Source organism: Sphaeramia orbicularis, chromosome 5 (genome assembly GCF_902148855.1).
Source record: "Sphaeramia orbicularis chromosome 5, fSphaOr1.1, whole genome shotgun sequence".
In the NCBI taxonomy this organism is placed as follows: Eukaryota; Metazoa; Chordata; class Actinopteri; order Kurtiformes; family Apogonidae; genus Sphaeramia; species Sphaeramia orbicularis.
Genome location: NC_043961.1, coordinates 30,501,868 through 30,518,978, shown reverse-complemented (window position 1 = coordinate 30,518,978; position 17,111 = coordinate 30,501,868). Strand labels below are relative to the sequence as shown.

Sequence of the window (17,111 nt, the reverse complement as noted above, 5' to 3'; positions counted from 1 at the left end):
TAGTTGCCAGTGACTGTTTAGGGTCTGAGGGTTAAAAGACTATAAACTGTTGGTTGAACATCTCATTCTGTTAAATCACCATATGTTTGTAGTGTCGCTGTCCTGGGAGAACCATGTCTCTAAAACAAGTCAGCTTTTCATGAGCTCAGTAAAACAGACCTGTTTTCAAGAGATAATTTGGATCAGAAAAGGAAGAACATTTTCTTCAATCAAATCACAGAGGAAAACGTCATCCTTTGGGTTTATCACTAAAACATGGTTTTCACTTGACAGGAAAAGGAAGAAAAATTAGTGGAAAAAATAACTTGTAGTTGTAGCGTAGAAATGGAAATACTCAAAATACTTGAGGACTTGACTAAAAACAGTGCCACCACTGTTAAGAACGTGTTAAAGAGACAGATTTCTGATTGGTTTTGTTTAATGAACGAGCTAAACTCAAGAACAGTTATGGAAAATGATATCTATTTGTAAATCCAGCTGTTTTGTCTTCCTGTTCTGGTGATAATAAGGTTGATTACTCAGACTGTACAGATCATTCAGACAAACAGATGTATCTAATTCACTGTAGTGACTCTGAGTTCAAGCTCTTACCTCTTATGTCTGATCGTTGGACGGTGCCGTCAGTCCTGTCTCTATGATTTACCATTTACTAAAAACACAAATCATACCTGAATCCTGGTTTTCCTTCACCAGCAAGATACAACGACAGAAGAACACTTCCTCATAAAGGAAAAGGACAAAGTCCAGTGTCAGTGGTAAAATGCTCTGTGGGACTGGAACTGAGCCGACTCAGTTCAGGGTGTGAATCACTGTGGCATCCCAACTGAGCAAAGGTTAGAAAAGAAGATACTGAGGAAAACACCCCATCGTGGAAAAAAGGTTTCCAGGCTGTAAATGAGAACATGTTTGGCATTTTAACTTTCAGCTTCTTGCACAATGTCCTAACTCACCTAATTAAAAAAAAAACAAACAAAAAAAAACAACAACATATAAATATACATAAAAACACACATTGCTCAGTTACAATTGTCACAGCAAAAATTCTGGATGATATTTTGTTGTAACGTAGAAATATCTGAAATTCACCCAAACTCAGGTAATTTTAATTTTTAATTCTATCATATTTCATTTAGAGCTATTCTTGTTTCAACCAATTTAGTTGTTTTGTACATGTTTTGTGATAATTCTTTTTTTTTCTGTCATTTTCATATTGTTTATTTTAATCAGATTTATTGAAAACAAGACCTTCAGCTCAATATACAGAGACAGGAGAAGTGGTAATAATATTCATTATTTCAATACACTGGTACCTTTTGCTGGGTTGGATATTTTAGACAGCAAGTGAACAATTAGTCCTGTGTTGGAAACACCAAAATGAGCAAAAAGCCATATGATGACAGTGATGACTGGGTCAGAGCATTTCCACAACTGCAGGTCTTGTTGTTTGTTCCTGGTCTGCGGTGGTTAGTACTGACCAAAAATGGACTAAGGACACCCCATTCTCATGGCAACTGATCATCTGTGGGAGGTGTTTGATAACTAAATCTGATCCATGGAGGTCCACCTCGCTACTTTCAGAACATCAGGGGTCTGATGCTAACATCTTGGTCCAGATACAACAGCACATCTCCAGAGGTCTGGTGGAGTCTAGACCTCGGGTCAGAGCTGGTTTTGTGGAAAAAGGGGAACCTACACCATATTAGACAGGTGGTAATAATGTTCTGCTTCCATAGACACTGGACTGGTTGAGATGTGGTTGATATGAAATACATATCAGGGATAAAATAAACCTGCCTTGGTCTTTAGATACTTTTGGAAGGAACCACGTTACACTGGGAATGAAAAACAAGATCAGGAGACGATCTGACCCAGTGATTTGACCGTCACAATTTCTCCTTTGTCACAGTTACACACATCCAAACTCTTCCCCATTTTGCTGTTTCTAACACATCACCTTCGAGGGACAGGTCCCACTGGAATGAAATAATCAACATTAATACCACTTGTCCTGTCAGTGGACAGAATGGTATGGCTGATCAGTGTGTATTCAGTTTAGATAAAGATTTGGTCAAAGTCCTCTTCATTCAATTTTGTAATTCTTTGTGGTGACTTTTGTGTTTTCTGATATTAAAAAATGGGCTTTTCTCAAAAAATATCAGAAAGAGAAACTAGACTTTACACAGTATGCAGTATATGCAGAAATAGTTTCTATCTCTACCTTTAACTTCAGTTTCAAACTAAAAGTGTAATTTAAAGTTTTGTCTGCAGTCATATTTATACCAACTAGAAGGAATTCACACTAGTCAGACACTGAAGACACTAAGGTAGGCGTATTCAAATCCAGTCCTTGAGGGTGAGTATCCTGCATGTTTTAGATATTTCCCTCTTCCATCACACATGGAAGCCATTCCATCATTATCAGGCTTCTGAGGAGCATGATGATGAGCTGATCATTAATTGAACCAGGTGTGCTGGAAGAGGGAACTATCTAAAACATGCAGGATACCGGCCCTGGAGGACTGGATTTGAATACATCTGCTAACTAACTGCTTCCATAATGAACTAAACCTGAATGGGCTCTATGCACAGTCCCACTACTTCCTGATCTTCAGGTGGCTCCCTTATTTTCTGTCTTTCATTATTGGACACACTGATTAATCCAGGTGTGTCTGCTACTTCTTGCTGTGACTACTGATTAGTCAGGCACACCTGGATGACCCCTTTCATGCATAGTGGTCACTACAGTGGACAGCTGTTCTCTTGTACATTCATGGATTTTGTTGTTTAGTTCCATATCAGCCAACACAGTGGACACTCACACTGCAAGAATTTAACTCTGTCCAAGTGTATTTTTCTCATTTGTAGTCCAAATATCTTATCATGCTTAAAATAAGACAGAATCCCCTAAAGAGGAACTTTTCAGTGAGATATATGAACTCATTTTTAGACAATAGATCTGGAAATTCTTATTTCAAGAAATCTTACCAAGATAATTTTCACTTGTTCCACTGGCAGATTTTTTTGCTTGAATTAAGCAAAAAAAGAAAAAAAGTTACTCTATAGGTGATTCTGTCTTATTTTAAGTGTGATGGCATATTTTGACTAGAAATTAGAAAAATACACTTGGTAAGATTTAGATTTTTGCAGTGCATGCATCATCCCATACACTGCAATTCATACCATCACTGTAACTTTGCTGTCCTTGATAAACCTGATCTACACTAACATGTTTAAGAGTAAATCAATTGCTTGTTAGTTATTAGACTGTAATTAACAGGTTTTTGTGGGTTTTTTTTTGCATATTATCTCCATGAAGTGAGTAACGACTAGTATTAGTGTATGTTAAAATGTGAGAAAACATCAGATTATCTGCATTAAAAATGTTTTTATTTCACAGTTTTCACACACTTTATCAGTACATACATTTCTTTGCTTCAAAAATTTAATGCATGGCATCCAGCTGAGTAGACATTTTTGCAACTCCATGAAAAATGGGTTCATAAAAACTATATCAATTGCATTGTTTTTTTTTAATGCCTCAAGGAATAAAAACTCATGAATAAAAATCTTGATTAAGGTTCTTATAATTCATGCATGAAAGGGTTAATCAGTGTGTCCAATAATGAAAGACGGGAAATAAAGGACCCACCTGAAGTAAAGGAAGTAGTGGGGCTGTGCATGGAGTCCATTACACCTCCAAACACTCACTGATGTCAGGACTTCATCTGAACCACTAGAGGTCAGAAACTGCCTTTGTCAAGTGACTGTTAAATTCTGCTACTAATGTGAATGAACACATCCTACATAAAGATAATCAGTGGCGTAAAGAACTAACAAAACATTTCACTGTTCAAAGGCATGATTTAATAATTCAGAAACAGTTTGGATGGTATATAATCATTAAGGAAAACAGTCCAAACCATTGATTGATAAAATATACAAACCACAGGATAAATGCTCCTACATTCAAACAATACAAATTCAGCATATTCAGAGTGCAGTGGCATCTGTTTGACAACAGAGCCATGTAGCTGAAGGTTTTTTTAATTAAATGGCTGGTGGATACAATAAAATGCACAAAATTTGTATGTGTACAAAAATGGCCAAAAATATAAACAGAAAAGTTAAGAAAAAAAAAATCTGAAGACAAAACTGGAGTCCTGATCAGGAAAAAAGCTTTTGCCAAATGTAACCAATCTAATCAGGATCATACATTTTAAAATACAGGGAACATCTGGGAAAGATTCACATTTTTCCAAAATAAGACGAGCTGCTTTATATAATTTCATGAGGTGAAAATGTAAAAGGTAGTATCTGTAAGGACCAGACTTCAGTACAGTTTGGCAATTTCTGTAACTCATTAACTTTGTTAAATGTTCCCTTGCAGCCAGCAGGACTTTGGCCCATGCAGTCACTAAATCTGTCTTCAGTTACCACACACATATTGCAGATGCAGAGTACAAAGTGTCGAGGCACTATTTTTATATACAGCGAAGCACTATCACAACTGCCATGCAGTACGAGAGAAACGGACAAGTATATAAACTGTATACAAGCTACTAAACATGACAACACATAAGTACTTCTTTTCTAACAGGAGTGAAACCTACAGGCGTCATAACATTAGTCCCCACTGTGCTGTTTCACTGTGACTGCAGAGCCTGGGCGATGTTCAGGCCCTGGCCGGCGTGTAATGCCCATCCGTCCTGACCCTGCTGACCCTGCAGCAGGCAGTATAGCTGCTTCAGGTGGGTCACGATGTTGTCCTTGATATCTGGGATTGAAATCTGCAGACGGACACTGCCACTGTCAAAAGACCGCATGTTGTCTCCAGAAAACATCTCGCTGATCATACGGGCCACAACTGGAATCACCTGCAAGCATCACAGTTGTGTTAAAAAAAACTCAGACACTTGTATATTTTCTGTTTTGCATAAATAATAAACAACATTTCTGATATAATGTGCTGCCATGCCAGCTCCCCTCCAGTCGAGTATATTTTAATGTTTCTTCTCTGTAATCTTTCACAGTGCAGAGTAATGCATGACTGAATGCTCTGAGAGGCGGTTGTACTAATAGGGTTTGTAACAATTCTGCAATTTTTACAAGTGTGACATGAAAACCTGAGGCCAACATTACACAAAAGAAAGCAACACACATCTACGTCCTAGCAAATAAATATTTGCATGTTTAGAAATTCTACTTTTCTCAGTCAGAGTGGATGAGATGGTGTTGATATAACATTTTAACAAGGTCATTAACCCTCCAGTATCCGGGTGTGCCTTTTAAGCACACTTGGCACTTTGTTTTAAAAAACTTCATATTATTTTTCACAATTTAAATAAGGTTAGAATTCAAAAGCTGTTAATTTCTGCATGATCTTTAAATTCTGGCCACCAACTAAAATTTGCACATTGTAAACAAAAGAAAATTACAAGACTAGCATCTGTCTCCCAAGTGTGCCTAAAATGCACTATTTCTTCAATTTGATATGTATGATTAGGGCTGACCTTGAGTTACTAAAATAAAATCAAATTACAGCAGAAAAATAAATCAATAAATAATATTTAATAGTTTGATTTATAGGTGTGCATTTTACGCACACTTGGCGATAGATGCTAGTATTTTTGAACATTTGACCTAGCACCAAAAATAATAATGTAAGTTAACCGATGTTGCTGTCAATCATTGACATATGCCAGGATGAAAAAATCAAATAATATGTGATCCACTTTTTATGTAGTATATTGAAAAAAAAATTTTTGTGTGTTTTTTGCATTAAAAAAATGGTTTGTTTACATTACAAACACGGCATTTAAAAGGTTAAAAAATGTGACAATTATTGAGTATTTGGTATTTTTATTTACGGCTCAAGTTGATGAAATAGAAAAAAGTGTAAAAGAATTAAAAACAACAATGAAATTTTTTTTGACATTATTCCACAAGTGTGCAAAAATGGCACACTTGGTGCTTAGTAAGGGCCTTGGTGGACAGGATACTGGAGGGTTAAACTCTTTCGTAAACCTTTAGTAGGTTCGAGGCACTGATGAGGCCACCTATATCATTCACTGAAAAGACAATGCAACAAACATTTCATACCTGAACCATGATGAGTTTTCTCTCTCTGGGTCTTCCATCGGGCCACTCCTCTCCAAAGCAGAGGCTGATTTCAAACTGAGGGGGGTTCGGGGTCTGTCCTCGCTGGTGGGCTATCACACCTGCATGTATTCATTAGTTACATTTTATAACTTGGATAAAACAGGCTGCATAGTTAGACCTACTTTTAGGTCTGCTTCTGTCATATTTAGTAGTTTACATGTGTTAGAATGACTTCAGTAATTATAGCCTGTGGTTCTAGGATCTGTTTCATTTATGTGTTCTGAAAGTCAGAACAGAACTGGGAAAGAAAGCTACAGAAAGAGCTAAAATACTTTAAAAATCATGTTTAAATGACTGGGAGGAGGATAAAGCTGGATGGAGAGGTTTTTCTAATTGGATTGGGTTCTGCTTTGAGATTAGGGTTCCTACAGGTTTCTATAAGTTAAATTTAAGTCTATTTAAGACCTTTTTGAGACTACTTACAACAGGATTTAATGCCCATTTCACAGACATACTGGCAAAAATTCGTGACTCCTAGAATTTCAGAAACTCGTGTCAACCAGGTCAAAAATGGTCTTTTCTCCAACCAGGCATTTCTAAATTCATACTTCCCCATGTTAACTTTTTGCGTGCAAGCTTCTCCCTTAAAGTTTCCAAAGTCACCTTTCTCTGGCAATGCGCTCGTGACCAACAGCTGCATGTGTGTTGGGATGAATGTTCTGTGATCATTTCTCACCGGGGGCAAACTTAGTGATAATTGGTTACTACTTTCAGTGTAAATTGTTGGGTTGGAACGGGTGGAACCCAGTAGACTAACATCACTTTCTCTGCAACTTGGACATTTCCCAGACACATTTAAACACAATACAGTGAATAAGTTCATGGCAAAATAACTTAAGACCTACCATATCAAATTTAATACCTTTTAAATACTTTTTAAAAAGGTATTCAATGCAGATTTGTAAATTCAAGACTTTTAAGACTTGAGACCCTGCAGGAACATTGTTGCATACTTGTAGCACCTTTTAAATTATTGGTGGTGTTCTATAAGTCTGTTTTATGTATGGTTTTAGTGTGGATGTATGGCTAATTTCTTCATCTTCTGCTGCTGCTGTCTTGGCAAGGATACTCAACAAGTCATTTTTTTCTTTTTTAAATAAAGGATAATTAAAAAAACAAACAAAAACAAACAAAAAACAATATAATAATAATAATAACAATAATAATAATAATAATAATAATAATAATAACAACAATAATAACAACAACTTACCACTGAGAAAAGACTCGAGGCAGAACAGTTTGACCTTCCTCTGCCGCTCTATGAGATTGGGTGCAGCTGTATTTGGAGCACATGGACCAGACCAGTACACTTTGCACTGGCAGAGACGCACTGCGTAGATATCGTGGCCGTTGACCTCCAGGATGAGCCCTCTGTCCATCACATCCAGCAGACGGTTTGTGAAGATCCTCTGCTTGTCGTTGGTGATGTGCTCTGTGGTCGGGAATCGCAGCTGCTCTAGGTTCACCGGTCCAAACAGCTCCTCCTGGTTGACCATGGGCCCCAGGTCTCCGTAGAACAGCCTGCAGCCCTGGGGGTTACTGACCGTCATCATGGGACACATCTCCTTCCCTCGGTACAGGAACTGGACCTCCAGGTCAGTCACTGTGTCAGACACATGTTGACATATGTTAGAACTGAGCGAATTCCAGAAATTATGCGTTTGATAAGTATGTGGCATTTCCTTAACCCTTTCATGCATGAATTACGAGAACCTTAGTCTAGATTTTTTCCTGAGTGTTTTTATTCGTCTTTAGGCATGAAAAAACAATGCGATTGAATTTTTTTTATTGAACCCAATTTTTTTTTTATGAAGGTTGATTTGTTTCTTTATTGCTTTAACTAACAAAAAAGAATAATTAAAAAAACGTGTTTGCATGCAAAAAAAAAAAAAATTACAATCCAAAAAATTTATTTGAACACTTTTTCTTTGATTGAAAAGGTTTTTTTGATTGAGGTATTTATTTATTTTTGATTGATTTTTTTTTTTTTTTTTTTTTTTAAATTGAAAAAAATTTTTTTTTTTTTTTTGGTTAAAGCAATAAAGAAATAAATCTACCGTCATAATTTTTCATGGAGTTCCAAAAATGTCCAATCCACTGGACACCATGTGTTTAATTTTTGAAGCAAAGAATGCAATATCAGAAAGTGATATACTGTGTGAAAACTATAACATCAAAACATTTTTAATGCTGCTAATCTGATGTTTTCTCACATTCCCAATTTTTGTTAGCAACTGATTAGCACTCAAACATGTTAGTGCAAATCACATTTATCAAGAACAGCAACGTTACAGTGATTGTGTGAATGTCAGTGTATGGGATGGTGCATGAGCGTCCACTGTGTTAACTGATAGGGAACTAAAACAACAAAATCCATGAATATACAAGAGAACAGATGTAGAATAACTGTCCACTGTAGTGACAACTATGCATGAAAGGGTTAAATTAACATCAGGTTTGTGAGAAATACAGGCTGCACACTGAGCACAATGCACATTTATACCACTTGAACAAATTCAGACATACATTCATACAATATTCCACCCTTTGGTTTACTTATTTAATGTGTGAGTGTTCAATTTTCATCAGTACACCTTTCTTTGTGTGTTAATGTTAGGCGTGAATTTTCACATTTCATAATAAAAAGCTTGGACATCCCAATTATTAAAGGGTAATTGTAATCCCAGTATCAGTCTGGTAACTGCAAAAAGGAAACAATTAAAAAAAGGTCCACATTGAGGAGGATTTAGGGTGATTTGATTGCAGAAATGGGGAAGAAATAAAAACAATCTCTACTATATGGTGATCAAGCAGTCAGATAAACCCTTATTACCCCCCCCCCCCCCGCCAAAGGGGAGGCAAGGGTATTTTTTTTGGTTTGGTTTGTTTGTTAACACTCTAGCAGCAAAACTACTGGTTAAATTTATACCAAATTTGGTTTACATTTTGCCAGTAACCCAGAATAGATCTCATTACATTTTAGGAACAGTAGGTCAAAGTTCACATTTTTTAATCAATTTTTAAAATCTTTTTTCCACCCATTTACTTATTATGGATGAAATTTCAAATGTCTGTAGCAGCAAACCTATTGGGTGAATTCATACCAAATTGGGTATATACATTGCCAGTGACCCAGAATAGATGTCATTACATTTAGGGAAAAGTAGGTCAAAGTTAAAAAAATTTTATGAATTTTTTTAACATTTTCTCCCACTTTCTTAAAATGGGCGAAATTTCACATCAATAAAACTAGAAGCACTTGGAGAGCGCAGACCTCCACCAAGGCTGATCAGTGCCCCCCCCGTGGGCCCCCCCACGCCAAGGAGGTTATGTTTTTGCCAGGGTTTGTTTGTCTGTCTGCTTGTCTGTCCGTTAGTGTGCAACATAACTCAAAAAGTTATGGACAGATTTTGATGAAATTTTCAGGGTTTGTTGGAAATGGGCCCCCCTGTGGGCCCCCCCCACCCCCAATCACCACCAAAATTTAATCATTTCTTCCTTATCCCATTTCCAACAAACCCTGAAAATTTCATCCAAATCTGTCCATAACTTTTTGAGTTATGTTGCACACTAACGATCAGTGGCCCCCCCCGTGGGCCCCCCCCCACCCCCGATCACCACCAAAATTTAATCATTTCTTCCTTATCCCATTTCCAACAAACCCTGAAAATTTCATCCAAATCTGTCCATAACTTTTTGAGTTATGTTGCACACTAACGGACAGACAAACAAACAAACAGACAGACAAACAAACAAACAAACCCTGGCAAAAACATAACCTCCTTGGCGGAGGTAATAACTAAATATGCATCTGTTGGAGCCTCATTACAAAATAAACAGCACACAAATCTAAATAAATACTTTTTCAGTCTATTAAAAGTAGATGTGTGTATGTTCACTGGCCTCACAATTTCATGATGTCTGCACAGGCAAATGCTTCTGTTACAAGCACAGGTCATCTAACACTACAAACTACATTTCTCCAACACTAACTTCACTACTTTCAGTATTTAAGATACAGAGTCTGAGTCTTCGAAGTACAAAACATAGAGGAAGCCAACAACATTACCTTAGAATGTCATTACTCCACTCATGCCAGTTTCTATCCCCGTGTCTATTACTGTGCAGAATAAATCCACTTAAAGCCAGATCTGTGATTCAGTCGAGCCTCAGCAGTCACATCTACACAACCACTGTAATAACTGAAACAAATGAGGTGTCAGCTGTTACTGACGGTCAAACAACCATCTAACGTACTTGGGAGGGAACTGATCCACGTTTCTGGAGATGCAAAGAAGGAATCGACCAGAGGAGGCGGCTGCATGATGGGATCAGTTAACGCAGTGGGGTTCATTCCACCCATGGGTGTAGTCTGCATCTCCACATCCACAGGCTCCTCTTTAGGCCAGGTTTTAACAGGTTCCTCTTTGGGCCACACTTCATTTGAAGGGGGGCAACTGGGAGGTTGCATGGAGGAGTCGGAGTCAGGAGACCACAGGATAACAGGAGACGGACTGGTGCCTACACAAACACGGACAGAATGTCTGGTTAAATGTGTCTTTTTGTTGCTATTATTTTATTGGAAGGGAATAAAAATGTAGAGTTACTCACCATTGGATGGATATGGAGGAAGAGACTCTGGTGTATTTGGAATGTCTTCCTCACCGCCATCATCATCACCTGGAGCCCATGAACCAGCATCAGAAGGAGCTGAAAAAATGCCGATTGTCAATAATGTGAAATTTACCGACAGATTTACCAAACATGTTGTTGGCTTTGGACCATTTTCCCCCTTGCTTCAATTTCTTTTCACAGAAAACATCCAAAATGAATCCTAACGAACCACTTGAGAACATCCATTCTGCTTACTGGTCTCATGTATCTGACCAGCAAAGAAGTACAGACGTGAAGAAGGTCCTGTTTTCAGAACTCGTGCAGAACTTGATGAAGGAAACATCTGAGATGATCACCTTTCCACCACAAACAAATGCTCCCAAGGTTTGTCAGGGATTGGACTGATACCACATCCTAAACAGGGCTATTGTAGTCCACACCTGAGTGCAATTATTGAGTTCACACCTGAGCAAACATACACACCTTTCCCACAGCAGACACCTAGACTCAGAACGCTCAGGTGTAATTAATGTCATTCATTATGGCTGCTTTCTGTGGAGGTGCATCAGTTCCAGGGTTTGTGTGCACCGACTCACTGAGCCTGTTTATATGACCAGAAAAGTCCGATATCTGGGAGCAATCGGATAAAAATCTAATAATCAGATCTAACGCATTTAAGAAATACAACAATCGAAAATCCCTGGTTTAGATGCTCCAGTCCATTATTATTAGTTTTCTTTCAGAGAACGTACGTACGTACGTAGTGATGGTAGTCTTAAAGGGGCCATATTTTGCTAACCCCACTTTTATTAGTCTTTGGTTCATTTATTTGTGTATTTGGACCCTAATAGTTCAAAAAGGTTGAATTTGAACCCTCCAGGTGCTGCAAAGCTATCTATATTCATTTTGGCAAAAATTGAATGGATTTCTACAACCTGTTTTAGTTCGTGTTTAATTTATTACGTCTATAACTAGTTACGTCACAACATTTGCACATATAAGGTCAAGACTTCTGACGAACATTTCTCCGAGCACGCCATAATTGTTCGTCAGCAGCAGCAATTGTAGTCCATACTGAAAATATGTCCAAACTTCGAGCTGATTGCCTAAAATGTTCAGTTGTTGGTTGAATGGGAAAGAACAGCACAGCCAACAACCTGGAGGGGGTGGGGCGTGAAGGGGCTCATTTGCATTTAAAAGGCCAGCGCTCAAATCGACCTTTCTGATGTCATTACTCAGAAATAGGGTTGAAGATGAACCTGTGGAGTTAAATTAATGAAGAATTCAGACCCAAGCATAGCATTTACAGTTTATGTAGACCACAGGGAAAGGTTTTAAAATGCATAATTCCATTTTAAAAAAAGCAAAATATCACTCCTTTAAACTTCTTGTTGTCACCTGCTCACGTTTGGCTACATAACTTCTGTTCTCTACTATTTTAATTGTGTTTACACATGCACAGACGTAAAATTTGTTTAACCTTTATTTAACCAAGAAGTCTGTTGAGATAAAATCTTTTTCAAGGGAGACATGACCAAGAGGCACAACAGTACAATACAAATAAGAACGAAAAAGAACAAAATAAATCAGATTAACTGGTACACATGCAGGAGGACATAGGAGTATTGGGGACAAATCCAGGTGTGTTAATCTGATTTGTCATAGTCAGATTACTGCTGTTATCTGATAAAGCATGTCAGATTATCTTGTTTACATGATCACTTGAATAATCTGATAACTCCAGAAATCAGATAATGATCGGAGTATTGGTGTGCATGTAAACAGACTCACTGGGACACATAAATGAAACTAATCCATTGTTAAATAATTATACTTGGATAAACTGTGTCTGTACTCACGTGACAAGACAAAATGACAGTGGTGAAAATAGTGTAATGCAACAAGGGGGAAAATAAACCAGAACCTGATTTAACTGGATGAAAAATGGCAGAAAACACCTTTACACTGAGTACATTTACATGCAGACTGATATGGTTATGTTAATATGGAGTGTTTTTTATCTAAAATATTGAGTATACTGATATTATTCTATATATATCTGATGTTATTTTAGATATGTATAATGTGTATTCAAAATATGCATCTAACTTGTGGTTTTTAAATCACAAATTGTGAAAACAGTTCCTGTTTCCATCTGGGGAATGGAGACATAGATCCTCTCTAACAGAGATGCATTTTCCAAAGAAAAATTCATATTCATAATATAATTCCTACTATGGGTCAGAAGAGGAAACAAACCTATTTTTTAAACATTGTCAATGAGGATAAACAGGTTTTTTGGAAATGTGAAAATACCGAAAAACTGACCTTTTCAAGATGGTGTTTGAAGAGAACAGGAATACTAGTGGAATAGTAATTTTCATTAGCACATTCATGTCAGAATAAGGGCACAAACCAGAATGTGCTATGCATGTAAACGTAGTCATAATAGTTTGGATGAATAATAAAAATGCAAGACAGCAGTGAGAGCGGCTGTTTACCTTGACTACCGAGGGGCGGTGGAATGTCACAGACGTCGTATATTTTCAGTGGGTTCATGGGGACCTCCTTGGTGCCATCATAGACCAGGTTGAACTCCCTGCTTTTGTTCAGGGCACATCGCAGCTGAGCTTTCCACTTTGCAGGATCAGGTTCATCGACTCCCTCTTGGAACTTTCCTGTCTCCACCGCCCACGCCTGGAGGGTGTTTAACAGCACACACTCAGTTTAGTCACCATAGTCCTGCATTAAGTGGGGGGTTTGCAAAGAAATATCCAAGCTGCCGGGCAAGGGTGAGATTATTAATTCTGAAATATATGTGCAAGTATATCAGCATTCTAATCTCCATCTGTCTTTCTCTACACCCACTGAACTTTAAGTTCAATGGCTGAAGATAAAATGTGATTTTATCTTTTAAGCAGTGATTTCAACACTGTGAAATTTCTTCCTGTTGATATATGAACTGCACACTCTGTGGTTGCCCAAAATGGAATATTGAGACTCCTCACCCGAAACTGCCTAGTATTACACTCCAGTCCATTTTAAGGTCTGTTCTTTTCCGTGATTTATTATGACTAGTGCGTAGTTCCTATGATACAGTTCATTCTTTTACTTTCTTAGTAAATTCCACTGGCATTGTCAGTTGAGTAACCCCTCAGCTGGCATGTCTGTTTCTACACATGAAATTTGACACCATGGCAATGTGGCCCTATAGTTTATCTGTTGCTAGGTGACCCACTTCAATGATGATTCTATGGTTCTGGACATAGCAATGTGATTGTAAGGCTATTGTATTCCAAAATTACTAATATCTCCTAAAATATTGGTCCGATCAACTTGCCGTTTTCACTAGTCTCTTCCTTGACCAAAAATACATAAGTATGCCAAACTGTAGCAGTCAGCTCTTTCTGGATTTTGTGTGATGCTCGAGACACACAGACAGAGTCCACTTCCCAATTATATCCTCCTGAGACCCAGCAATGCAGTTTTGTCCTCTGTAGGGGACAAAAGTTTCAGTTTTACTTGAAAAAAAGGCTGTCCATTGCATTAAAAAAAGATGTATCTTAAACTACAAAAGCACTTGGAGAGAGCAGACCTCCGCCAAGGCAGATCAGTCATCCACTCCCCCCCAATCCCCACCAAAATTTAATAATTTGTTCTTTATGCCATTATCAACATTTCCTGAAAATTTCATCCAAATCCATCCATAACTTTTTGAGTTATCTTGCTAACAGACAAACAGACAGACAGACAAACCCTGATGAAAACATAACCTCCACCATTACATTTGGTGGAAGTAAAAAAAACTGTTGCATTATGCATTTTCCAATCAAGACAATTATTTAATACAAAAAAGGAAAAACTTTCACTTTACTGGCTCTCAGGAGGATAATATAGATACATCAAACAATTTCATGGTCAGAATATCAAGTTATTACATTAGGTTTTTGTGACCTTGTGAACTATTTTAACACAGTCATTGATGCAAAATACATTGGGTTTCCTAAATGAAATTTCTGCTGAATAAAGTTCACTGGTCAAAACAATGAAAATGAGTTATCAGTTTAAGGAAAAAAGCTGAATGCAGATACATAACATCGTCTCAGGAGCCCTGCTGTCAAAGGTGAGCCAATGCAGTGTCCAGTAGAATTCCCTAGAAGCACACTTATAACTGATACCTATCCAAACATAACATCTGGGCAGTAAAAGTATATTTTTTGCTCCAGAGACATGACCTTTTAACCTTTAAAGACCCAAACATCCACCACCTACCAAAACCATCTACTGATGTAAACTGTTTAATCACTGTTTATCCGCTAATCCTATCAATACATGTAAATAATTGGTGTAAAATGCAGTTTGTCGTCTTTTCATGGTCATCAGATATGACCCATTTGGACGTTCAGAGGCTCCGTAGTGAACATGGAAACACCGTCATCTTCTACAACATTGATTCACCAGTAAAACCCATGGAGTTGGATCAATGACAGTGGATGGAGACACTGGGTTTATGTTCAGTTATTGATATGTTTACTGAAAAAGTCACTTTTTCTTCAGTTTTCTCTGTTTTTGATATAATAACCCTCAACTTTACTCTGAGCTTTGATGAAAAAAAAGATATTAAAAAAATGATTCTTGAGAGGTACAGTATTTAATAATGACAATGAGGCCTATTTGTTTATGGATGATGTTGTACTGATAAATCTGCTGTAATTATTGAAGGAAATGGTTGAATTGTTGAGTCTGTTTGTATGACTGTAATGCCATGATCATACTGTTGTGTGTAATTCAGTTACTGCATTATGTATTTGTTGTGGTTCGATGCCAAAGTTAGGAAAATAGTATTGTTTGATTCTTGTATCAAGTTAGAGACAAAGGTGTAAAAGCCCTGAGGGGTAGGATTAAATAAGTTTATACTTCTTCCTACTCCTCTTTGACCATGCAATATTCAGACTTGTATGTGCTGAAGATAGATTCTGTCCATTTAAATGTTTTATTTTGTTTTGTTTTATTTTGTTTCTTTGCATGTTCGAAATAAATAAATCAAATCAAACATCTACATAATCAGTAAATTAAATGTGGGTAAACACTTGATTTGCACTGAAAAAAAAAATACAGAAGATAATATGACAATAAATGGTGCTAAATTACTTAAGGAAGGTTAAATATAGAGAATAATTCATTTGGGAAGTGCCAGAAAAGTAACACTGGGTCTTTGTGGGTTAAAGTTCTTTTAGTTATTAGACAGTTCTTTTAGACAGAAGACAGGCTGCATGATTCAACCACAGTGTTTGTTATTATTTCTCAGCTGTTCCAGGTCTGTCTCACCTTGAAGATGGTGTCCTCATCCTCATGTTGCGGTGTGTGGCGCGTTGCGTGTTTCCATGGAATCCTGAAGCGCATGGCCTCACGGTCAATCCACACCAGACCCGGGTAGCGGCCGCTGTCCACCTGCGCCACCAGCCACGGCTTCAGGCGGACACGTCGTGGGGTGACAGACATCCTATACCTGTGGATCCACATGCGTCAAACATCTACTCTGCAGGAATGCGCGCAATGTTGCACCAAAATCCAGCAACTGCGGATGAGTTTTACGTAACAAACAGCTCTGAATGCATGTTTTATTACATTGACCAGTGTCCTCTGTGTTAGGACTGGATGTGTTTGTCCTGATCCTGCAGTTTCATGCAGACTGGACCTTACATTAGGGCCCACGGTCTGTTTGAAGTGACATGAAAAGGTCCAAGTGTCCACTGTGAACTATCTAAAGTGCGATCCTGAAGAAACTCGTCGTCTACATACCTGTGGTGTGGAACCAGGAAGTTGGAAGGTTTTTTCTTTCCTCGTCGGCCTAAACAACCGAACAGCTGGGAATGAAAGTCCTTCTGTTCGTTCCGAGTCCAAATCCTCCGTGGATTCCCTCCGGGCAAAGTTCACCCACAGAACACTCAACACGAAGCCGACTGATAATAACAACAAGAGAAAAAAACACACTGTCGGAAACTGCGAAGAGTCGGTGTTTTTCCCTCAGCTTGGCCCCTCCTCACCGAAACTCAGGTACATGCGTGACGTCACACACGGACGCACCTTTTCTGATCAACCGTGGATGGGTTTCACGGCACGCGGACAGGACGTGTTATTTTCCTTGAGCATCCACAGTGTCAGGAATATTTACAATGGTCCCAGATTAAACAGTTATTTTTGGATTAAAAACCACTTCTTTATTAATTTAATTCAATTTAATTTTATTAATTAATTTATTTTTTTTATTATTTATATAAATATAATAACTACATATAAAATATAACCCGTCTAGTCAAACGTGAAATTACTAT

At 37.8% G+C, this 17,111-nt stretch overlaps 1 protein-coding gene across 2 annotated transcripts; it reads right to left on the bottom strand.

The window, feature by feature from the left end:
- Positions 1 to 3,841: 3,841 nt before the first annotated feature.
- Positions 3,842 to 16,819, bottom strand: irf6 (interferon regulatory factor 6). Of its 2 annotated transcripts, none has more exons than XM_030135476.1 (8): positions 16,575 to 16,819; positions 16,105 to 16,287; positions 13,278 to 13,473; positions 10,774 to 10,872; positions 10,420 to 10,683; positions 7,373 to 7,765; positions 6,100 to 6,218; positions 3,842 to 4,874 (listed from the first exon to the last, which is right to left on the bottom strand). In XM_030135476.1, exons 2-8 carry the CDS (start codon positions 16,276 to 16,278, stop codon positions 4,644 to 4,646), a joined length of 1,476 nt encoding a protein of 491 aa, XP_029991336.1. In that variant the 5' UTR covers positions 16,279 to 16,287; positions 16,575 to 16,819; the 3' UTR covers positions 3,842 to 4,643. The 2 variants fall into 2 exon arrangements, with proteins under 2 accessions (XP_029991336.1, XP_029991335.1); XM_030135475.1 differs by having other exon boundaries at positions 16,105 to 16,285; positions 16,579 to 16,819.
- Between the last annotated feature and the right edge of the window lie 292 nt (positions 16,820 to 17,111).